Source organism: Diuraphis noxia, unplaced genomic scaffold (genome assembly GCF_037042655.1).
Source record: "Diuraphis noxia isolate RWA-SAM2 unplaced genomic scaffold, SU_Dnox_SAM2 contig0004, whole genome shotgun sequence".
Taxonomy (NCBI): Eukaryota; Metazoa; Arthropoda; class Insecta; order Hemiptera; family Aphididae; genus Diuraphis; species Diuraphis noxia.
Window position 1 is genome coordinate 7,618,303 of NW_028301714.1, and position 24,721 is coordinate 7,643,023.

General features: G+C 27.9%; 2 protein-coding genes across 3 annotated transcripts; both read right to left on the minus strand.

Annotated features, from left to right (window-relative positions):
* Positions 1 to 1,417: 1,417 nt before the first annotated feature.
* Positions 1,418 to 5,920, minus strand: Trap1 (TNF receptor associated protein 1). The gene is made up of 15 exons (XM_015514989.2): positions 5,608 to 5,920; positions 5,458 to 5,529; positions 5,035 to 5,108; positions 4,740 to 4,958; positions 4,503 to 4,666; positions 4,255 to 4,438; positions 4,025 to 4,187; positions 3,848 to 3,961; positions 3,664 to 3,733; positions 3,459 to 3,606; positions 3,172 to 3,299; positions 2,909 to 3,099; positions 2,611 to 2,842; positions 2,484 to 2,556; positions 1,418 to 1,594 (listed from the first exon to the last, which is right to left on the minus strand). The coding sequence occupies exons 1-15, from the start codon at positions 5,726 to 5,728 to the stop codon at positions 1,493 to 1,495; spliced, it is 2,055 nt and encodes a 684-aa protein (XP_015370475.1). The 5' UTR covers positions 5,729 to 5,920; the 3' UTR covers positions 1,418 to 1,492.
* A 5,659-nt stretch (positions 5,921 to 11,579) lies between these two features.
* LOC107166363 (alpha-crystallin A chain) lies at positions 11,580 to 20,579 on the minus strand. Of its 2 annotated transcripts, XM_015514994.2 has the most exons (4): positions 20,154 to 20,579; positions 19,873 to 19,899; positions 15,005 to 15,206; positions 11,580 to 11,978 (listed from the first exon to the last, which is right to left on the minus strand). In XM_015514994.2, exons 1-4 carry the CDS (start codon positions 20,339 to 20,341, stop codon positions 11,784 to 11,786), a joined length of 612 nt encoding a protein of 203 aa, XP_015370480.1. In that variant the 5' UTR covers positions 20,342 to 20,579; the 3' UTR covers positions 11,580 to 11,783. The 2 variants fall into 2 exon arrangements, with proteins under 2 accessions (XP_015370480.1, XP_015370481.1); XM_015514995.2 differs by lacking the exon at positions 19,873 to 19,899 and having other exon boundaries at positions 20,154 to 20,578.
* Positions 20,580 to 24,721: the final 4,142 nt, after the last annotated feature.

Below are 24,721 nucleotides of genomic sequence, written 5' to 3' on the forward strand. Positions count from 1 at the left end.
GCCAAAAGAATACAATACAATTAAAAACACATTATTCTAATTAAAATTTATATTATCCATTATGTATAATTAAATAGTTATAAAAAGTTATATTACATAGATTACAAAGTAGAAAATTGTTATACTAGATTACTTATAGTTTTGAGTTCAAAACTTACTTATATTACTTTAAATATAGTTAGATTATATGTATTTATTTTATCTTAACACTCAACATATATATATATAGTTTATTAAAAGTTTTATTTTGGTAATCATAATATTTTAATATTTTTCAGTATGGAAACATCTTACAATAACATTGTCATTAGGGAAATTCAATTCACCTTTATTATTACCTTTTTGTTTTAATGTGATCAATAAATTTAAGAAATATTCATTGTTTATAGCACATAAAGTTGTTAAAAATGTTTCACATCTAAGAACAGAAGTTAATTTGTGACAACAAATCTAGTTATTACTACTTTGTTTGAAAAATCACTATGAATATAATTATTTTGGCAAGTAATATTATAAACATGGTCTGATATAAAATTATTATGAATAATTGAATTTCCTTCAGAACCATCTTCATCATAATTATTATTTGAACTTTTGTTAATAACTTTAATTGGATCAGAATTCAAATAGCGCAAAATGTCTATGTGGTTTAGTGGAATACAATTACCAGTATTAAAATATTCAATATTATTTTGTCTAATGACCAATTTTTTATAAGCTAGCCAAAACTGTCTAGCAGTCAGATGCCTCTTACTTTTCCAAAAAAAAGTTCTAAATAATCAGCTTCAACAAATCTAGAGTATAATTTAGTATTATTAATAGTTATTGTGCAAGGAGGATTGTTAGCCACATATCATGGGACTCCAGTGATTTTTCTAAGTCATATGGTCTCATATTAGAAGGTTTGGCTTGACTTCAGATCTGAATGCAATATGACCAGAGAGGAGTAAACCTCACTAAATAATCAGAATAGTTTTAGTATTTTTTCTGAATAATAAAGATTGTGTCATACAACATCTATAAGAATCATATAAATAATATTCATAATTTTGTTATTTTTATACACTTATCTGTTGCAATATACTGATAATTTATTAAATAATTAATTTTATTAACTACAGAATTTTAGATTTCTCAATCCAATATAAATTTTGTAAAGTAGTTCAATATGTAGTATTTTTTTTCTGTTTAACATATTATTCTAGAAAGCTAAAGTTTACATTTGAAAAAAATATAATCTTTAAATTAATACCAAACATTGTTCATTAAATTAGGCAAGAGTCCCTAACTTTAGTAATGTAGTTATTCAGTGTATTTAAATGTAGTTGATTATTAAAAATGTAAGTCTCGGTGTTTAATTATAAGTACCTTGTTATTACCGTTGTGAAAAAATTTTAATGATTATTTAAAAAAAAAAAACAATATATTATTTATTTATTATAAATTTATAATATTTACAAAATTTAAGTGTTAGAACTAAAAAAACAACTATTTAATATTTTTCAACAACTAATTCTAGAACACGATTCATGTTGGACACCAATTTTCTGGAATCATTGATAAGGCCCGCTGTCACCATTGAATTACTGTACAACTGGATAAACAAACAATGCACATAAGATTAAAATATAATATATAATATTTACCAGGCATTAAGATATATTTAAATATTTGATATAAATAAACCATTCCTAGAAAGTCTTGAATACCCTGCAATCTTGAAAAATACTTTCATAGTTTCTAGATACATTTTGTTTATTCAAACATTATAATATTGAAAACATTATTTCTTTTGATATAATATTATATGAACGATTATATTAACACAACCACAATTATAATAATAATAACCAAATTATTAAGTCAACATTAAATAGAAAAAACATTTATTAGCACAAGAATGTATTGTGTTACAAGAAAATCAATTTATTTTAAATAATGAAATGTATAATTATTGTTATAAATAAGATTTTTAGATGGAAATAAAATGGTTAAAAATTTTATATGACGATAAAAATATATTAGAAATTCAAAAAGGAATATAATTTCATTAAATTATTATCAATTTATTATGAGTATATGACTGGGTTGGGTTACATGAAAAAATCACCAGCCATTTAGTGGAACAATAGTAAGCTATTGCTTATCAGTCCATTAAACATGATTTAGTTTATAAATTTTATTAATATATTTATTTATCTTTCCGTATTATTTAAATCAATCAATTTACTATGCAATCTGGAAATAAAATACTGAGTTATATATTTCAAAAGTGTGACATATTTATGTAAATTTTATCCAAATCAGAATATTTTAAGCTATTCATGATATAATATCATTCATATATAAACTCCAAAACTATATAGATAATCTAAATTATTTAATTTATCACAGTTAATAATGTATTTAATTTTTTTTTAGTTTATAGAAAAAATTGCAATGGTCATTTTAGTTTTAAATACATTTTAAAGCCTATATTTTACCTGTTCAACAATTAATTTAGCCAATTCTGGATTTGAATCTTTAAGTGTATGTAATTTCTTTATGACTGCATGTCTAAAAACAGATAGTTGTTAGATACAATTATAAATATTAGTTGAGATAAATTACTTAGGGTTGAGTTCAAGTTGAGGCTGAAGGACTGAAAATAACATCTCCTCGTCCATTTGTTTCAGTTGAGTTTTAATAAAATGTCTAGCAGCTGTCATATCATCCACAGTGATAACACATGGGTGGCTTTCTAATTGTCCAGTAATTTTTACTTTTTTCACTTTATTACCCAATGTGGATTCAATCCAAGGTAATAACGAATCTAATTGTAACTGACTCAAACTATCATTACCTATTATACAGTTATTTAAAGAAATTAAAATTAATCAATTATTTTAATTTTACACAAATAACTAACCTAATTCAACTGTTTGAGAACTTTGATTATTAGCAGTATTGATTTCTTTTTCTACTAAAGTGAGTTTGACATTTTTGAATGTTTTGACTTGATATAAAATAATTTCATCGTGTTGTTCATAACAATAAATAACTTCAACATTTTTCTTCTTTAATGCTTCAATGTATGGAGAACTTTCTGCTAAAGCACGGCTATAATAAATGATTTAAAAAATAAAATTTAAAAATAATAATAATTAAGTATTAATAATGTATTTATATTACTTAGGAGCAGATAAATAGTAAATATCATTTTGACCTTCTTGTTTTCTCTTAATATAATCTTCAAATGACGTAGTTTCACCAGGTTTAGTGTACGATGATTCATATCTTAAAAGCCCTGCAAGCTCTTCCTGTAAAATTATAACATATAAAATAAAAAGCTTCTTATGACTATTTATAATTATTGTAAAGTCTTCTTTTATTCAAAAGAAAAATATATAACAAAATAAGTATGTGGTATATAATTACTATAATTAGCTACAAAAAAGTAGAAATAATAGAGTACTAACACGTTCTTTGGGGTCATCATTTGTTACAACTCCTTCTTTGATAAACACACTGTAGTCCTGATAAAATTTCATGTATTCATCAAGATCTTTTAAAGATTTATCATGCAAAAATTTAACAATTTTACTAGTCAATAATTGATTCAACCTCCTGGAAATATAATAAAATAATTGAATTCTGATTTAAGATTTTGTCAACAATTTATACCTTAATAATGAAGAGTTTTGTAACATTTCTCTACTCAAATTTAATGGTATATCTTCGGAATCAATAACACCTATACATTTTAATATTCACAATTAGATTTTGTTATATATAAAAATGTAAGTATTAAAAAATAAATACTCTAAATAATATGATATAATCGTCAACAGCTAATCTTTGAAATTACCTTTTACGAAACGAAGCCATTTGGGTAATACATTTTCAGCTTCTTTTTTAACCAAAATGCGTCTAGTATAAAGTGATACACCTTTAGTTGAACTATCATAAAAATCAGTCTGACCTGTAATAAACATAATTTATGACCTCCTAAATTTTACTTTTAATTTTGTAAATAATTTAATACCTGGTGCTAGTTCTGGGAAGTATAGCAAAGCACGCACTTGAATAGGAGCTTCAGCAGAGTAATGCAAAACAAATCTAGGTCTATCATAAGTGTTTGCTACAAATTTGTAGAATTCATCATGTTGTTCTTTGGAAACAGATTTCGGGTTAAGTAACCACAATGGCTAAAACAGTTTAAAAGTTATGTAAATAAATAAATAAACACTGTTAAATATTAATTGTTACACTTACTTGAATGGTATTAATTTCGGAACCATTTAATTTAATCGGAGAATTTACAAAATTGCTGTATTTATTAATGACACTACGAACAGTGTCTTCTGAAGCATATTCACGACAATCTTGTTTAAGATACATGACAATTTTAGTACCCCTCTCAATATTATCAGACTCTATTATTTCATATTCATTTGTTCTAAAAACAATATCATCAAGTTAAAATAGTAGTAATAATTTAATACAAAACATTTACGAATTACCCATCTGATTTCCATATGTATCCTGTAGCATGTGGGTTCATTGATTTAGTGAAAACTTCTACTCTATCAGCCACCATAAAACAGCTGTAAAAACCAACACCAAATTGGCCTATGATTGATGATAGATTTGTTGATCCACTTTGTTGAATATTTTGCAAGAACGCCTAAACAAATAAAGGGTGCCAAGCTATCTAAAAGATATTCTTGTATTTGATATAAATTACATGAAAATGTTACCTTAGAACCAGATTTAGCAATGGTACCCAAATTTGAAATTAACTCTTCCCTAGTCATTCCAATTCCTGTATCTTGAATTATCAATTTTCGGTTTGTCTTGTCAGTGTTTATGTTTATTTCTAAACTCCCAAGGTCATGCGATTCACCAGCTTTTAAACTAACGTAACGTAATTTTTCCAAAGCATCGCTAGCATTTGAAATCAGTTCTCTGATAAAAACCTTAATGCATGAAATAAAGTATTAGATAATTTTTGGTACAAAATTATTAACAACATCAATGTGAAATATCTCTTACTTCTTTTTCAGAATATAACGATTTGGCTACAATATCCAACAACATGCGAGTTTCGGCTTGAAATTCCAATTTTTCTGGAAAACCATTAACATCATGAGTCTTAAATTATCTATTTTATCCACATTGTTGTAACATCATAGCAGGACCATAATTAACACGTTGGCTACCATGAGTATCACGGGTGTCTCACACCAGTCACACCATGATACAATAGACATAATTTTGACGATCTCTGGTTATGTACCATGATAGCAGTAAAATAAAAGTTTTGGGGGAGATCTTTTCACTTCATCACCCCGGTATAGGTTACTATATGAGGCTTATAAATTTTACTAAAAACATAAAATCCCTCCCCCCCCCCCCCCCCAATCAAATTTCTAATTACACCAATGCATCATAGTTATAATCTATGCCTTATCTAACCTGCACTTGGATTTTTGTCGTTCACACTATCGTCTACATTTGGATTTGCTGCAAAGTTTCTAATGGGCACACCTATAACAAATAATTGAATAATATTATATTATGTGTACCTATGTTACGTCAATGTTAGTGAACTGATAGTTTGCTTACTCAATGACAACGGTACATTACTCTGTCTAAGATTGTACGACAATTGGCCAGTGCTCTTAAAACGCCAAACATTTCTGATGAGTTGGTTTCTGAACAATTTCAGCACAGTCATTGAAGACATTTTGTGTTCAATCAAAGATAACTTGGATGAGTTAATAGGATATTACTTGTTAGTAACTGATTAATAATTAATTTTTTGATTTTTGAACAAAACGTGACTATGATACACTTATTACACTTTGATGTTACACTAATAATATTAGTAATTACTAATTAGACTTCAGTCCACTGATCTGTGCTTATTCCAATAAACGTGATAACCATGGGGGCATAATATGGTTGTTATCAGACAAAAATTCACCGGCAACTCGTCGGCCGTCGGCGGCACAGAATATTCCGTGTCGGCGATTAATAAATTGATTACACTGATAATTTGGGGAACAATGTACTCTTGCGAATTTTTCAATTTAAATCTTTTGAACCTGTCCTATTATAAATTATGGTACAAAAACAAATTGCTGAAAATCATTAGTCTTTAAGTATTTATTATTATGTATGTTTTCTATACGCTTTAGAAATTACATATTATTCCAGAATGGCAGAATACTTTTACGATTAAGTAGGTACCTACCTACGTATTTAATTTAATTTAAAGTATGACTGTTTGTAGCTTAATGGTAAGGACATTGATTTTTAAATATTGAGTATTTTAAAAACAATGTGGATAGTAACTAGGCAGTAGGCAATGAAGATCATCCGTGATCAAGAAAACTCTTCTTCAGTTCCAAGGATCAACAATTAAATTTTACTAGAATTACACTATTATTTTTCACTTATTACATACTTATTCAAGTATAGTAGACTTACTTGGACACAGTGGTGTAGGGTATAGGTAAGCGGCATTGATTATAACACTTTTATTTTTATTCAAATACCTATATTCAATCTGTTGACAATAAAAAACAATAAGTAATAAGGATAAGATAGAAAATATACAAACATGAATAATGTGAAGAGGGGACACCGTTCATTAATAGAATCTCGGAAATTTTTTTTGTTTTCCTCCTATTTTAGGAGATCTATATAGACCAGTTTCTTTTTAATCGACGGCGAATTTGTGGTAATGTAAGAGAGGACATATTTTGAATAAAGGGGTTTATGTGGTTTGTTAATCTTGAATGGAAACTTTTGTAATGGCTCTTTGCAAGCTCATTTACTGATTGTATTTTCAGGTCATTATGGAAGGCTGCATTTATTATGTAACATGGAGCACCAGTGATAAGTCTTAGGGTTATTGACTGGAAGGCTTGTAATATAGGGCGAATATTTGCGGGTTTGACTGAGCACCAAATTCGGATGCCGTATGACCACAACTGGCCTGATGATTACTTTGCAGAGGAGTAGTTTGTGTTTGAGACTCAAGTTTTATTTTAGTAGAAGTCTAAGTAAATGGAGCTGGGAGTTTAGTTGTTTCGTTTTTGTTTGGGGTGGTTTGACCTGCAGGTTAATCTTTTATCCTGCAGAGTTATACCTATGTGTTTGGTGACTAATGGAGCGGAATTGGTTTGTTATTGAACTTAAGTGAGGGAATTCCCTTGTGAATATTAAGTGAAAAATTCACCAGCGTAGATTTTCCGTCATTGATTTTAATCTTCCAATTTTTGGACTAAGATTTTATTTTATTTAAATGTAATTGTAAATTTTGAGATGCGATATCAGAAAATTTATTTAACGTAAATATTGCTGTATTGTCAGCAAATGAGGCGAGAAGAGTTTGGTTTGATTTAGGTTTGTCAGCGGTGAAGATTTTATAAAGTATAGGTGAATAAAGTATACTGCCCTGGATAACTCCAGCTTTTATATACTGTACAGTCTGTTGAATAATTATTTTTTTGGCGAACGGAAAACGACCGATATTCAAGATATGGTTTGATGATTAAATGATATGGCGATTATAACACTTATGGCATAAACTTCCCACAATAAATGAACGGAAAAGTAAACGAATTATGAATTACGAATATAACGAATTAACGAATAGTATAAGTTCTTATGCATAATATTAAATATTATTAATAAGTACATAGGTTATGGTAATATTATATTCGGATCAAAAGTGCCACCACCGGATTCAAAGGAGTTTGATAAAAGCATTTACAATTTAAATCTTTGGAAGTTTTAATCAAATAACTATTTAAATAATGTAATTTACAAGTAGTACTATGTCAGCACCATTATTTATCGTTGCATAATTTATTATGACATTATTTAAAAATACCATATTAATTGATATTATACGGTGTCGTGTGAAAAATAACCACTCAATTCTTACGAGGACTGGAGTTTTTTTGTGCATTTAGAGTACCTATAGACTAATAAGCAAACTAAAAATAAAGAAGGTTCTTAGAGACAGGAGACAGATTAAAATTTATTTTAGACACTTTTGAATCCGTCACCGTATTTTATAGATTATATTAAAAATGCATTTTTATTTTTAATATATTATTGTGATTTTTATAATATAAACATTAATTCTAAAAAAATTTAAATGCCTAATGCAAAAGGTTCAAAATATAAGCAGTTTCTAATCTCATCGTCACCACCAGCGATCTTTACTCTGTTGTAATTGTTAATTAATGGTTATAAGCGTGTTTCAATATAGGTATTATGTTTACCAGGTTCTTATCTAAATCATACATTCATACATACGCAAATGCAAAAGTTAATGAAAGAAAACATGTATGTGGTTTTGTACCAACTTACACGAATAATGATAATAATAGCTTGAGAAAAAACATGCTGCTAGTTAGTAATGCAATTTTAATTTTGAAAAATAATTTTCATTTGTTAGTCTCTATCATATATTTTTGTATAAAATACGTTTTTTAATTTTTGATAATTTTTGTACGGAGCTTAAAAATTAATTTACTTAATTTCTCATAATGACCGTTTACTTTTAAAGTATTAACTATTAAAGCCACTGAGACAAAAAAAAAAAGTTTTCATACAACACACAGAAAACATTTATTAATAAATTAGAATTATTTTTCAATATTACAATTGGAATACCTAACGAAGTATACCTACCTATTTATTTTTCGTTTGCTTATTGGTCTAAAATCTAAATACACAAACAATTTAATCACTTAGAATCCTCTTCAAATATTATAAGTTATATAATATTACTTTTTTTTTTTTTTTTTTTTTTTATTAATTAAAGGCTTCAAATACAATGTTTATTAGCCTACAATGGTTTATATATTTAATTTATAATATAATGGAAATTGATAGTTGTGATGTGCTGTCTTTGGTTCTTGTCTTATAATATGTTGGTTGTAAGGTCGGCCATCTTGATGAAGTTAACTATGTTTTTTTCTTGTCCTGGTCCGAGTGCGTCTTTGAGTGAGGAGGTGTTTATTTTTGCTTTTGATCTAGCGTTATGATAAGTGGGGCATTCTAGGAAAATATGTTTAACGGTGAGTTCGCAGTTGCATGTTTCACACCTGGGTTTCAGCTCTCTACGCATAAGATAGGAATGAGTGATTCTGGTATGTCCGATGCGTACTCTGGCGATCATGGTCTCTTCATGTCGTGTAAGCTTGACTGGAGGGTCCGGCCATTTATAATATTACTTATATTAGGTATTCATATTATATTTTGAATAATAACTGTGTTCATTGGAAATATTTTTAAAATTTGGATGATGGATTGTTAATATTTTGATCTATGGTGATGTTTCGGATGAACCCGTAATTATAGTTTTATATAGTTCTATAAATAGTGCTATAGGTATTTTAAATATTTTTTTTTTGAGTTTACTCCATGGGAACAAATTTGTGAGAAATTTATACTATCTAACTAGTTTCTTTGTTTTGTATTTCTTTAATTTTATGTGTTTAAATATTTATTTTCTTGGTTAATATTGATTTTATTTTAACTGAATTTATTGAAAAACATAAAAAATCACTGTCAAATTTATTAATAGTATACCTATTGAAAGTAAAAATAAAAGATAGTTGCTTATATTATTCAATAATGTATCTTGTTTTTATGAATATTACATGATAATTAAAGATTTTGCCTGATTTTTGGATGGTAAAAAATGCTGTTATATGTTACCCTTTTTCATTCGGTATTTATTCTAACTTCTAAAAAAAATAACAGGTAATGAAAATGGTGACATTGCTTTGAAAAAATTTCAATTCGAGATTCACACAATTTTTTGACAACAGAAATAGTTTGAGAAAATATTATCCAAAACAATACACAAATTCAACCATCCTTCTTGGTAGCAATGTTGAAGAATTAATGATCATAAAAATATAATATTAAATTGGTATAGAATAGGTATTTATTTAAATTTAAAACATAATCCAAACGTGTTTGGACCCAATTACATACACGGCTATAATAAAACACATAGCATTCCAGTAATATTTAATTATTATTTAAACAGAACCGAGATCAATAAATATTTTGGTATGATAATATGTACAAGAAACAAGGTCCATAGAAAAATTATGGTTTTTAAATGAAAAAAGAAACATTGGACTGAATAGATAAATTTTATAAATAGGTACCTATTTACTATGTTCATAATTTGTGACAGTGGTTTGTTGACATAATTTATACCTATATAGTTTGAGATTTTAAATAAAATATTAAGTTCATTGGTTAAAACGCAAGTAGACGATAATCTGAAAGTTAGACCAACCAATCGATATTACCATTTATATACATGTAGGTATATATTGTTGAATACCTTAGACAATTGTTTAATGCATTATGTTATGTACCTCCTACATATTAATATAATGGTTGATGTTTTTGTTTCAATATTTGTTTTTTTTTAATATAACGTTTTGTCCATATCTAAAATAATATTGCTATTATATAATTTACAAAATAGGCAAAGTGAGTTTTTTTGTGTTTAAGATTTGATAATATATGCAACAAGCGTCCGTCTTTATATTACATCCACGTAGGTACACGTTTTATCATGTTGTATCATAGACATACCAAGTGTGGTATATAAAACAGAAAATATAAAATATTTTTCGATTGTATCATGCCGAAATTCAACAGCAGTTATTAGTATATAAATGTTGTTTGCAATGTATGTTCAAATATAATAATTAATATGTATAATTTTACCGAAGAACTATTTCACAGGCCCAAGAAAAAACAAAAGAGAATATTTAGGTACCTTCTAGTGTTTTTGGAACACTTAAGAAATATTCTATTTTAGTGTTTTGTGCACTCGTAAAATAGTTGTTACTACTATCTAGATTGGGCGTTGAACTCAGTCCAAAAAACCGATCACGGCCCGAGACGGCGACAGCAGTTCTAAATATGTTCCAGCAGCATTTGATGATAAATTTAGACTATTTGGTGTGCTTCCTGTCACGAAAGCATTTTGGCTTTTTTGTTTGAATAAGCAAGAAAAAAAATCAATCACGTCATGAAAAAAGGCAAATAATTTATATTAGTATAGATAATTATAACAATAAAAATGTAATAATAATAATAATAATAATTAAAATACAATTTTTCTTTGTTTTATCGATTGAACGAAATAAATATATATGTATTTAATATATAATATGTTAATGAACATTAGCCAATTAATTGCACCTATTTCTATCTTCTTTTCATTATAATCATAAAAATATAATACAATAGGTATATATTATTGTATAACATAAATTTGTCATTTGTGTAGCTAAATATATTTTTTTGTTTTTATAATTATAAATTAATTAATTCTGAAACTCAGTGATTACAGAAACAATATTGTAGGAACTAGCTTAAATTATGTTTCAACATATTAACATATAGGTAGGTATTATTTGTGAGGTGCAACGTAATTGCGTTGTATGAAGCTTTGTAAATATCATATGCGTGCGCAATAGATATAATAATAATTCTATGCTGCAATTTTAATGCTGTTTGCATAGATAAAAAAAAGTATATATATATATAAATATATTTATTATATTATATTTTATGATTTTTGTTTAACAATGGAAAAAAAAAGATATTATAATGGCTTACAGAAGGTAATTAAAAACAACATGTTTATTTTTTCAAAAATGAATTAATTAAAAATTAAGATATTAAAATTAAAATTAAAATGATAATGCATTCTAAAAGTGGTTCACTAGATGGAAAAATATTTAATGATGCGAGATTGGAATCAATTTATCAGGCCCTCCTAAGGCAGGCAACGGTGCTTCAACAGTCAACACGCCGTCTTTGCTAAGAGATGATTTGATAGCTTCCGGATTGGTGCCTTTCGGAAGTAAGAATTCCCGGTTGTATTCCCTGTATACGGATTTAGAATCTGTTTTTTCTTCATGCTTGGCGTGTACCTTAACAAATGGAAAATAAATCATTAGACAAATGATCACAAATAATACAATATAATTGTGTTTAATATGTTCCATAATATGTATTATAACTTAACCGTTATAAAATACAGAGTAGCACTTGTATAAACTTTGTATAGTTTAATTTTTAATTTAAAATTACATAATATATCTTAATATTAAATGTAGATAAAATTATTAATTTAATGTGTTCTACAAATTTGAGAACTTAATTATCTAGATTTGCTATTTGGCCATAATTGGTTAAATTCAATATTATGTATGTTATCTTGGCATTAATATACCTTTAGATTTTCGACATATTATTATATGAAATAAAATATCTTATAAATATTGTATAAAATATAATAACAATTTAAATTTAAATAATTCAAAATCCAACGTTCTGAAAGATATTATTATATAACACTAATCGAAATAATATGTTTAAACTGTTTAAAGGATACATTTTTGAAATCAGACCATTAAATATTATGTGTTGAAGATCGAGTTAAATTGGTTCAGTGACTTTGTTCAAATCATTAGAGCGTAATATGCTAACAATGTCGTGCTCAAAGTAGTACCTAAATTGTTTTATGAATTAAATAGTAAAAATGTTGTACACTTCTCTATTTATGAATTTTACAATACAATTACCATATTGAAATGATAATTGATCTCTAGATTTCTAAACTAGACGAATAAATACTTTTTTAATATTAATTCATTTAGATAGGTACCTAATAGTAAAATTTATTTTTTCGTGTACTTTACTATCTATATTTTATTATTAATATACGTTTATTTACGATTAAAGAGGTAATTTTTTTAATTACATTAACAAATTATACAAAAACAGTAAATTATAGTAATTCAGTATAATTAATATTTAAATTATAATATAAAAAAACAGCATAAATAAGAAGGTTTTTGCAACCAATATGGAGTATGGACATATGCAATAGAATCTCATCCAAAAATCAATACTGAACCCATAAATCCCATCTATCGGCTCAAGAGAAATTATTGCATTGCTTTGTCTATGATCCTATGTTCCGAGCTTTTGCTCCTACCAGAATACAGAATTAATAAATTAGAGAAATTATGTTAGATAGATTTTGCATTAATTGAATTGAATAAGTTAGATACATGTCTCTGCAGGGAAGTGTAGTGTTTATGGTTTAAACGAGTAGCTCAAAAAAAAAATCATTGCATGCAGAGATCTATTAACTTAGGTAATCTAATTTCACGTTGGGTTCCATCACTGGTTTGTCTCCCTCTTCATATTAATCATGTTGAACTGTATATACATTTTTACATTTGATTATTGTGCTACTATAACACGGATCGTAAACATTCTTTATAAAAAATAAAAAAATATCAACAAATTTGAATGTTAAACTTTACTATTCTTAATTTATATATATTGAAGATTGAAGATATTTATAGTTATTTAATAATATGTTTTTCACCAATTATAGGTACTTAAAATGTGATAGCTTTAACACGGATTGTTCTTATATAATACGTGGTTTAACTGGATATTATGTATAGGCAGTAGCCAGTAAGTACATAACAAGCATAAAAATAAAATGGTAATCATAAAAATTGAATTTCTCATTATAATATAATAAAGCATGTATACTATACAGTGTTATCATCCCTTATAAATTATATCAATCATAGAATATAATGTAGGTAATTATGGTGTTTTGAGTTTTCTATATTGTTAATACGTTTATCATAATAATATATTTGTGTCGGAATGTAGGTAACGGAGTATAATATAATATAATATGTGAATGCAATATAATATTATAAAATATTGCATCTTGCACACGAGATCATTATTGGTTTGAAGGCTTCTAACCATTTATGGAGTTTATCGGGTGTAGACAAGGTCGATTAAGGCGTGGGTCGTTTTCAAGTATGTTTGTGCCAGTGTGCGTGAGTGTGTGTTTGTGTGGATGTTTATTTTTTTTTCATCTAAATAAACGGGCACTCCCTCCTCCGTGGGACAAAAAACAGGCGGACTTTAAAATATTATGTAAATATATAGTAAATTATATACTTAAATAAACCTAGGTACATTACACTAAAGGGTTTGGAAAATCCACAAAATGATGAATTTTCAAAATCCGATACCCCCAGATTGGTGTAACAAATCTGTTTTGTTTCACAAGGTTTCCAAAATATTTGTATTGTATTTTTTATATGTGAGGCATATATTTTATAACAATAGTTACTGATAGTATTACATAGGTAAACGATTATTATAATCTTATGTATATCGATTTTTTTTTTAAGCTTTGTGAAATAAATTTTTTTAAATAACGTCGAGGCCGCCGACGTCCACATGACATTAAATATTTAAATGTGTGAAGGTCGGGACAAATCATCCGTGGCTTATTTTAACAATTATACCTACCTACGTTTTTATATCAGCACTGTGCCTCTATATTAATAGTATAGGTATATAGCACTTTACACAATTATTTCTACAGATGTATATTGTATAAAGTGGAAATTTAAGTCGTGAGCTATTTTTTGTTACAAATTCGTTTCCGGCTTTAAAAGTTTCGGTCCATCTACCCACACATGCGCACTTGACACGATCCTCTTTAATATTTACGTATAAATTGCAGAGGACACCGGTATGCACCATACACATATAAATATGTCTATAGCTGAGGAACGCTAATGGCTAATACCTACCAAGTGTATAATTTTAATACAACCGGTTTCGAAATCATCTCGTTACTCGTCGTGCTGGAAGTTTATATAGAACACCCGCGATGTGTATTATAAACGGCGTACGTCGCATCCGGTGCGATTGTCTTATATTTTCTATCGTGCCTATCTCGAAACCTCGTTCGTCATACAAGTACAACGGTATAGTAATTACAATAATAATATTATTATTCTTGTTACAGCATAATATTATTTTACTGTGTACAGCAAAACGTACTAACACAGGTAGGTATACGTTGGTGGGTCACGTGAACGATATTCATATTCTTGGCACTTACCAATAGTTTATTGTCAACGGTCTTGACAACGATTTCCTCGGGTTCATATTGACTGACGTCGAATCTGAGTTTCAACATTTTGTTGTCTCCATCTTCTTGAATCAGCGGCGAGTTGATGCTTTCGACCCAACCACTAGGTGTAGCCCCGGTTAGTCGGCTGGCTGGCAAATCGCTGTGGTTCGAAGAGATTGTGTTCTGAGAGCTGGAAACAATAGACAAAATATAAATTTAAAAAAAAAATCTAAATAATACCATGTTATTTTAAAACACATGCATATAAAAGAATAGTAATAATGATAAAAAAAAAATGCTTAAGTGTCATAAATGTACATCGTGCGTATGATATTTTTCAGAAACTTGCAGTTAAGAGCGATAGTATATATTCTTAAAAAGATATTAACAGAGTAGACATTCCTGAACAAAAAAATCAAGATTTTGTACTGTATTTATTATTAGATATGAAATCATAAAAATACATGTACATATATATGCATATAAATAAATTATGGCTCAACTAAAATCCTTGTAAAATAATGCGACTAGTACACAACCATTAATCATGATTCATGAATCATGACAAACATTTTATACTCGACATAATTTTGTATTTATACATTCCTATGATTCAGTTATATATTTTAATTATTTTGTATTATTAATCAACTAAGTAGTAAGTACTATAATATTCATTTATCGTTGTACCTATAAAAGGATTAAACAATTTTCTAAGCTATTTAGGTTAACGATTTTGGAATTTCCATTAGCATAAGTGATGTTTTGTTTCACAAATTAAGTTACTATTTAACAATGCCAACTATCATTATTACTATTACACATTCTAAACCTACATAACTATTGAAGTTCTACAATAATTTAAATCAACTAATATTTCCGTTGCTATAAAACTCGAATTTCTGTATATTTAATGGAATGTTGAGATTATACAAATCAGTAAAAATAGTATAGGTAGTTAGTAGTTACAATTCTGATTACAGAACAATTACATACTGACTGATAAATTGAGACTTATAATTTCCTATAAATATATAATATCTGAATATTAATTTAGTATCATAATATGTTATTTTAGCACAAACACGTGGTAATGATGATGATTTTAGTTTATACAATTTAAAAATATGTACTATGAAAAAATATTAGTTTAAAATGCATTGATACTATAGACTATGTTATAGGTAGTCTATATTGTTTAAGAGCAAACGTGGGTTGGAAAGAAACTATAGCTCTTCTCGATCAGTTGCCATTCAACTGTTAATTTAAATGTGCCCACTCAAAAATATTTTTATTTTTCAATTTGGTGTGTTACGGATGAACTATGAGGTCAAATAGTTGTATATTATACGGCTTCTATTATACTTATAATAATACAAACAAATATATATAATATATATATATATAGTAAAGACAATAAATAAACTCGATAAAAAAAATAATGGAAAAGTAAGATTTTAGAAGATGATAAAAACCTTTGCGTTGAAAAATAAGGTAATAACGTGGACAGTACTTGTGATTGTAAAAATGATATAAATATTAATAGGATATTTTGAATTAAATAATGTTGAGCAAATAATCAAAAAATTCATACAAAATATAATTAAATCATTGAAAAGCAAACAAACTATTACAATGTAATAAAATATAATTTATAATTTATAAAATAAAATATTTATAGTAAAATAGAACCCTACAAATAATTTCAATCTGATAAATAATACATACAATTTTACTGCAGTGATAGAACAATAATTTAATTTGAATAGTTAGGTCTAACTCATAGATAGATATATAGTGCAACGCATATGTTTTGAGTGGCTGTAAAGTGAAATGTACATAAGAGCTTATATTATGTTATATAAATATATTATAATGCTAAAAAAAATGTCACCTTGAAAAAACAACATGTAACTAATATAAGCCTAAACAGTGCAAAAATAAAATAAAATACAATGTGGTTTAAATTGCGAACATGTAGTTATATAAATCATTTGATTAATGAAGTTGCAATCTTATTTTAATATGTACATTGTACTTTGAATAATATTTTATCGTACCTACTTATATATTTTTTTTTGACATTTATATTTTTTTTAAATAGTAGCAGTACCTATGGCTATATACATGTACATTGTGTTCAATATTACGATTTTCTAGTTGGGTCGTGGCTTATTAGAGACTATTTAAATATCACGAAAAGGTGTTTTAAATACCTACCTAAATAAACCCAAAAGAATTTTTAGACATTATTTTGAGAGATGCACAATAGACAAGCTTACAATAAAGAAAAAAAAAATAACACTTGACATTTCAAAAATCCACACCGTCCCAGTGATCACATAGTTCTATTTTAGGCAGACATGTATACGCCCGAGAACATTTTCGTTTTCATTATATTTTATTATATCATACACGTAGAGGGGTTTCGTCTTAAAATCCCGTTGTTTCAAATACGTTTTAAACAGTTTTTATCGAACAAGTTTTTAATTGTTGAAACCGCGTGTCGAAATAAAGAAAACATTATATTCAATTCCCTCTGGAGTTATTTCAATACACGCTAGAACTGTACAATTATATCGCGATATTTCTGCAACAATCCTTAGCACGAACGTTGGATACGGAAATCAATTTAAATAAAATATTCTGATACGACGAATGTTTGAAACTTAACACGTCATACCTTATATATACATACATAATATGATATGTTGCTATAGTGTAAGTACAGTTCCGTGACCACGATGCAATAAACTATATGATATTAATATTGGAGACCTTTATAATATTTGCTTCAGTGTGGTCGTAAGTAAGTCAATAATATTATGGTATATGAGAATTTCTGCGACGCTGCCGTCGCCACTATCATCCAAGTGTATTGTAATTTATACTACTTCCAATAATATCCTGCATTAATTCAGACGCGTATTGCGTATAATATGTATGTTCATAAAATAAATATATATAATATATATTATATGATTTTGCCCACGTCTGACAAAATATATATAATTTGAGTAGACTAAACCAAAAACCTATGCCATGCGTGTCATATTCTGCAAATATACCTGGGTAATGAGCATCTTAAGTACACTTATTACTATTACCAATATGTATATCATACTATTATAGTATTATAACGCCAAAAAAAACTAAATCATTACAAACGTATGAATAATCGATTACAATATTTTATAAGATATTAGGTATATTTAAATTTCTAAAATAACTATTTTGAATATTAACAAAAACAATTATGTAATCAATTTGCGCAAGATTAGACCTCTTTAAATACTCAAAAAATAGTATGTTTATCTAGTATTCTGTTTGTTTTTTTTTTTAGTTGTTTGACAAATTCTCAAATCAAAGACAAATTCTCGTAAGAATTTCACCTGGCGAGAATGCTGTATATTATGATACTTGGTAAACATGAGCTAGGAAATCACAAACTTAAGCTACCTACCCATATGTTATACGTTTATTGTGTCATTTGATCTGTGGCCGCGGTGTGCGTTACCGTAAGCAGTAAATTAAATAAGAAAAATAATATTACACACACGTCAGATTTAAAACGCAGTTCTACCGCAATTATTGCCAATTGTGTTGTGATGCAATAATATAACGCGATTCCCATCACGACCTATCATTGTTGTGTGCAAAACCGTGCAGAACGAACGCAATCAATGTCAACCCACAGATGATTCACGAACCGTTTCGTACAAACGCGCACTCCTCTTCAAACCCGCAACTTTATAATAACGAATAACGATATAATAATATTATAACCCTCTAGGTTCTGCCCGAAGAACCATAATATAACAATATAAGTCAATACATACAAAAAATACCTATGTACCAGGTACCTATTACAAACGTCATGGAAGTATACCTACGCAGATGGTTACGACGTTACGTTCCCATACGGAACAGTCGTATAGTTGTATTTTAAATTTAAATCCGATATTTGAGATACATATAGCCCATATAGGTAAACATCACACGATAATTTTATTGAACACATAATGTCTATACAAGTCTAGACAGTCATCGTTATTCATAAAGACTACAGTTGTTGAGGTATCTGAATGTTATACATCTACCTACGTATTATTATCATTGCTATTACTTTATACATCAACACGACTATAAAAACTAATCATAAATGCATAAGCTATAATAATACACACGCAGTAAAATATTGAATAAGTATATTTATATTTCATTTTACCAATGAAATCGTAATCGTAAACTATTTGAGAACAATTATTCAAATGACTTGAACATTTTAGGAGGTCATATTTTAAACACGACTTTGAAGTATTTACTAATAAACCAACCTATTATGTAAATTCGTTTAAAATACCCAATTAAATTAACGTCTTTTTTACATTTACATTATTCAAAATTCCTTTTAAATAATGAAGTAGGTACCTATTGACATTTTTTAATCCCACTTTCAAAGCAGAGTCAAAATATCAATAGTCAATATACTACCGACCTATGATATATTTTCACCAGTAATTAATGTATTATTATAATATGTTGGTATTCAGAGCACCTTTGTAAACGATTTGAGTAATATTGAAAATAATTTTTGAAATACCTACAATTTGAGGTAGGTTAGTTACTTTATTATTATGTGTAATCCTATTATATTGGTTTCTAGTGCTCTTAATGATCAGGTATATGCAAATTAATAAAGAAAATATATTAAATAATATTGTGTATTATACAGATGCTATGAATTATAATCTAAACATTCTAAACCCTTAAAGGTGCAAAACTGCTTATGTGCTATAAGAAATAAATGCAAATTGGCATGCCAATTTCAAAAACTATTATATTATTGTACTTACAAGGACTTTTCTTCCACGTGTGATGTCCTTTTAAAAATATCGAATGGCAAAAAAAAAATAACAATAATTTATTAGATAATATAATATATTATAGTAATTATTTGTTTGAATTATACCGTTTTTTTATAGTAATAACTGCGAGTGTAGTACAGGCATCGAAATTAAAAATACCTATGTCGAATTTTTCGAAAAACCTGACCTATACTGCAGAAACTAGTCCGATTATACAAATTAAGTAAAATAACAGTAAGATCGATAATATTTTTATTTTAAATACTAACTTGGACGTGCTCTTGAAAAAGTTCGACTCTTTGTTCATGAGTTCTGAACGGAACTTGGTCATCTCGTCTTCCATCTTTCGCATTTCAGCGTCGAAACGCTCGCGGATGTTGCTGAACTCTGAGTCGATCACGCTGAAGTCGCCCAATTTGATAGGGATGTCTCGCTTGACGCCAGTGTTGTGTGCCATTTATATTTTAGCGTGTCCAAATAAAATAATCAATAACGGAACGGACGAGGATATTTGAAGGGGTAAAAATTCGCAACAGTAATAATATACAATATTATATTATCACAATTTACAGTAGTAATTAAACGATGTGATATAAAGAAATGGTTTATGGATTGTATTCCGCTGAAAAGTGAAAATCGGCTGTCGTAGACACGCTCGTTGCGTTACACACTCGGGGTATGACTGACGCCAGCGGGTCCGCACTCGGTCTATATGAGTGAAAATCGAACACCCACTATTTTCACGCGGATGCTGGCCGACCGCGCACGCGCACACAGTGTAGGCGACGAGAATAACTAAATATATATTACCTATATTGTATTATAGTGTGGCGAGTAACGAAACGTTTATAACATATTAGATGAAACGTTCCCTTTCCGTTTTTTTCTCGTTTCGTTTCAATACCGCTATTATTATTATTATTATTTTGTGTGTATGTGTGTATTTTGTACTTACGAAACCATGGGTAAAAACGCGTAGGTGCAAGCCGGGTAGAGAAATAAGTTCTAGAAATTTCGAGAAACTTTTATTATTATAAATCTCAAAAGACTATAGAGTATAATACAGGTATATTATTATTTATTAAAATATTATCATATATTTTTTTGTTATTCAACCGCTCGATAACGATACGATATACTGCTACCATGGTTTAGAACACCATATCTGGCGTTACCATGGTGCATGATATTACCGTGTAAGTACTACAGTGCTAAGTGCTCTGGTAACCATCCGTCCAAAACATCGGCATACGCACGATAACCGGTATGCCCTCTATCGTTAGAAACTCGGCCCTTTTAAAATCAGCCAACTTCAAATCTATCCAAAATTCCATTTGCTCTCAATCAAAAACAATGTTCTACAATAACTCTTTTTCCGACTACGATCATATCCGCCTCTTAGGTAAAACCCACTCCCCTCCAACCACCAAACGTTTACTCAAACCATACCCATTAAATTGGACTGACTAACATAACTGAACCTACCAATCAACCCCAAAATCCATCCACTAGTAGAGGCACAAGCCTGGAATAGTAAACGGCATAGCCACCCCTCCCAAAGCAAAGCAAAGCAAAGCTCTGGTAACCATTACACATATTATTAAGATTTTTTTTTTTATATATACACAATCTGTACCTCATGGGTACAATTAGAGTATTAACTAAGTATTAAGATCTATGGTTAAATTTTTATACCTATTGTATGTATGGCCTCTAAAATTATGTCTTGTTAAAAACCCAATCGTTATTACAGTGGTATTAAGAAGTAACGATTTGTCTATAGTCGACGATTAAACTGTATATTATACCTACATAAGCTATAAGACCAGATATAAATATAATAAAAATGCCCTTATTTTTCCGGAATTAATTTAAATTATTAAATTAAAATCTGAAAACTATTTTTTTTAAACATAACAAATTGATAAAAAATATTATGTAAAAGGTATTTTAAATTTTTTTCTGTTGAAAAATCATTCAGGAACATCCAAAATTCTTTTTAGAAGTAATTCTATTTGTCACTTATCAAACCTCTAATTGTACAAAGATTATATGTAAATATTGTAGATTTATTTCAATTTGATAATTTAAAAAAAAAATGTTATTAGAAAAACCAGCTCCTTTCTCTGAAATGTATTATTTTGCATTACTACCTACCTATAAACATATTTGTTTATCTAAAATTATTGTATGACGTCACTTGTGTTTGATCTATTTTTAACTAATATTCATCACTGCAATATTGTGGATCATTTTATTGAAACTCACTAAGTATTTTATATTGTTCTTTTAAAAGAAAAAAAATACTATAAATAATTAGATTTACCTACATACCTTTATTTGTTCATATAATATTAATTTTGTATTTTAAATTGATATAAAGCTAAAATATTATATTAATACCTATATTTTATATTAGGTATAAAACTATTAACACTAATCACAACGTTTTTTGTAATTAGTTATTAGAACTTTGAAATAATTCAATTTGCCCAAAAAGAGAAACAATTTATGGATAAACTGAACTAAATTTAACAAAATATTTTTAAATAGTTACCTATATTCACTGTCAACTGAAAATATGTTTATTTGTATTTAATTTAGTAATAATAGGTTCTTCTTATTTTTTTTTTTTTTTTTATTCGATCGAAAACATTTGGATCTGAATTTTGGCAGAGCTTAAAATTAAATTTATCGTAAAGTGCACACTGCACATTATAATATATTAGTTCAAGGATATTATGTGTCAAAGATAGTCACTAATTTAAGGTTAAGTATTACCATTTTAACATAACAAGCTTCTTTTGTTTCTATTATTAATTTTACAGATATTTATAATCCTATAGTTCAAATATTGAACGGATTAATAGTTAACTTTTGTTGATTCATGTTGGCACACCACACAAATCTGTTACCCGGAAGTCATATTACTGAACGCACTAAAGTTTAAACTTAAGTTTTGAGATGTATTAGTTAATTATTGAACTTTGACACTGGCATATCCAAAATACACCCAATTTTTAATCATTTAAATAATGAAACTTTTGAATGTAAGATTGCAGTCTATGTTATATTTTTATGTCATGAGGGTTTGAAATAATCAACTATTTAGTTGGCAAATTGCATCGTATCATTATGTTATGTACCTAGGGTTGCCACCTTTGAAAGATGGCAGATCCGGAGACGAAATAGGCTGATATGCAAAAAAAAAAGCGGGTAAGTCGTGGATGTCGCTCTGTTGTACAGTAGGTTACTGTAATGGATGGGATTAAATTTGAATGCAATGATAGGTATCATTGTATACAAAAAACGATTCTGAACGGAGATGATTTGTCAGTCTAGGATAAATTATATTTAAATATTGTCATATATTCTATTTTGAAACAAATATTTATTTTTCGATTAAGACGCATTTTGCATTTTGCATGGTTAATCAATTTTTCCAAAAACATTGCATGTAGTTATCATAATTCATAATACCTTATATTATCATAGATTTATAGACCTGGACCAAATACCTGGTTTGAGGGTAAATCGTTATCATTACGCGATTTCATTTTTTTTTTGTTTTTCTAAATTTTTTTGAAAACTGTTGGAAAATGTTTACTTTTGACCTCTATAATGCGCCAAGGATATTCACTTTTACATCGGAAACCACCCCCAAAGTTTGAAATTGAAGCATTTTTTCGACTAGCTATGCTGTACACAGACACAAAAAAAAACACACATAATCATTATAAAATTAATACATTCATCACTTCGTTCAGAATCTAAAAGGTAAATAAAATTATACTATATTATATATCTATGTGTATAACAGATAAAAATTAAAATATAATTAATAAAAGGTATAACAATTTAAAAAAAAAGATAATTTAATTACATATTTCATTTGATGTTGAAAAGTACAAAATATGTTTATTTAAGTTTAAAATCGTACTTTACATTTTTTAAAATTTTCAATATTAGAACATATTAGAGTTATTAGACAAAAACAGAACTAATTTTACGATAACCCGGAGAATAATTCACTGAACCCGTAGCCCGTAGATTTATTTGTAAAACCCGAGTATCCGGGTGAAACCCGAAGAGGTGGCAATCCTAGCCATAATAATATGTACCTTGACTAAATAATAAAAATAACATAATGTAGTATAATTTAAAATCTATGTCCACACTCTCCACTACTACATTTACATAAACTTAATACACTTATGGGTTATAACTAATCAACTAATCGTTTGAAATTTGATTTCAATTCTATATATTATTTACATTTTCAGTAAAATTATCTGTTGAAATGTTTGTAACATAATAATTAATAATGATTAATAATTGTTTAAAATATAGGACATTGTAGATATTGTGTAGATATACTGCTAAGCATCAAAATACGTTTTAAATTCTGATCACGCATTGCATAGGTAATAAAATGCACTATATTTTAATAAAGCCCTGTAACAGATAAGGGATGATTTTATAAACGGCTTCGCATTACAGCCTTCTGCAGCGGCAGGTGACGACCACGCTTCTGTTGCCTTAGTCTGCTACATTGTGTTGGCGTGATGCGTCAGCTGCATCAGTGACGAGGCGATTACCACGATAGGGTGTCGATATGAAAGAGTCTGCAGTTTATATCCGTAATACAATTATAAAATAGTTTATTACTAGCCCAAAATTATATTTAGGGGGAAGGACATCTGGACTTGGATCTACTCTGTACAATTCAACATTAATAGTGACCTCCAAGACCTGGAATTATGGGTTTACGAGTTAACTGACTTAAAAATTTATTATTTTAGTCTTCATTTTGTCCATATTTATACAGTTCGGATTT

Bases quoted from the DNA above. Each gene is read 5' to 3' on its own strand.
- Trap1 (XM_015514989.2), bottom strand. From the start codon at position 5,728: ATGTCTTCAATGACTGTGCTGAAATTGTTCAGAAACCAACTCATCAGA. The intron at 4,439-4,502 runs GTAATTCGTAAA...TATTGTTTTTAG, and splicing joins TACATATGGAAATCAGATGG to AACAAATGAATATGAAATAA. The intron at 2,843-2,908 runs GTTAGTTATTTG...ACTGTATAATAG, and splicing joins TTCTCAAACAGTTGAATTAG to GTAATGATAGTTTGAGTCAG.
- LOC107166363 (XM_015514994.2), bottom strand. From the start codon at position 20,341: ATGGCACACAACACTGGCGTCAAGCGAGACATCCCTATCAAATTGGGC. The intron at 15,207-19,872 runs GTAAGTACAATA...TATTGTTTCCAG, and splicing joins CACGTGGAAGAAAAGTCCTT to CTCTCAGAACACAATCTCTT. The intron at 11,979-15,004 runs GTAAGTGCCAAG...CCATTTGTTAAG, and splicing joins CCGTTGACAATAAACTATTG to GTACACGCCAAGCATGAAGA.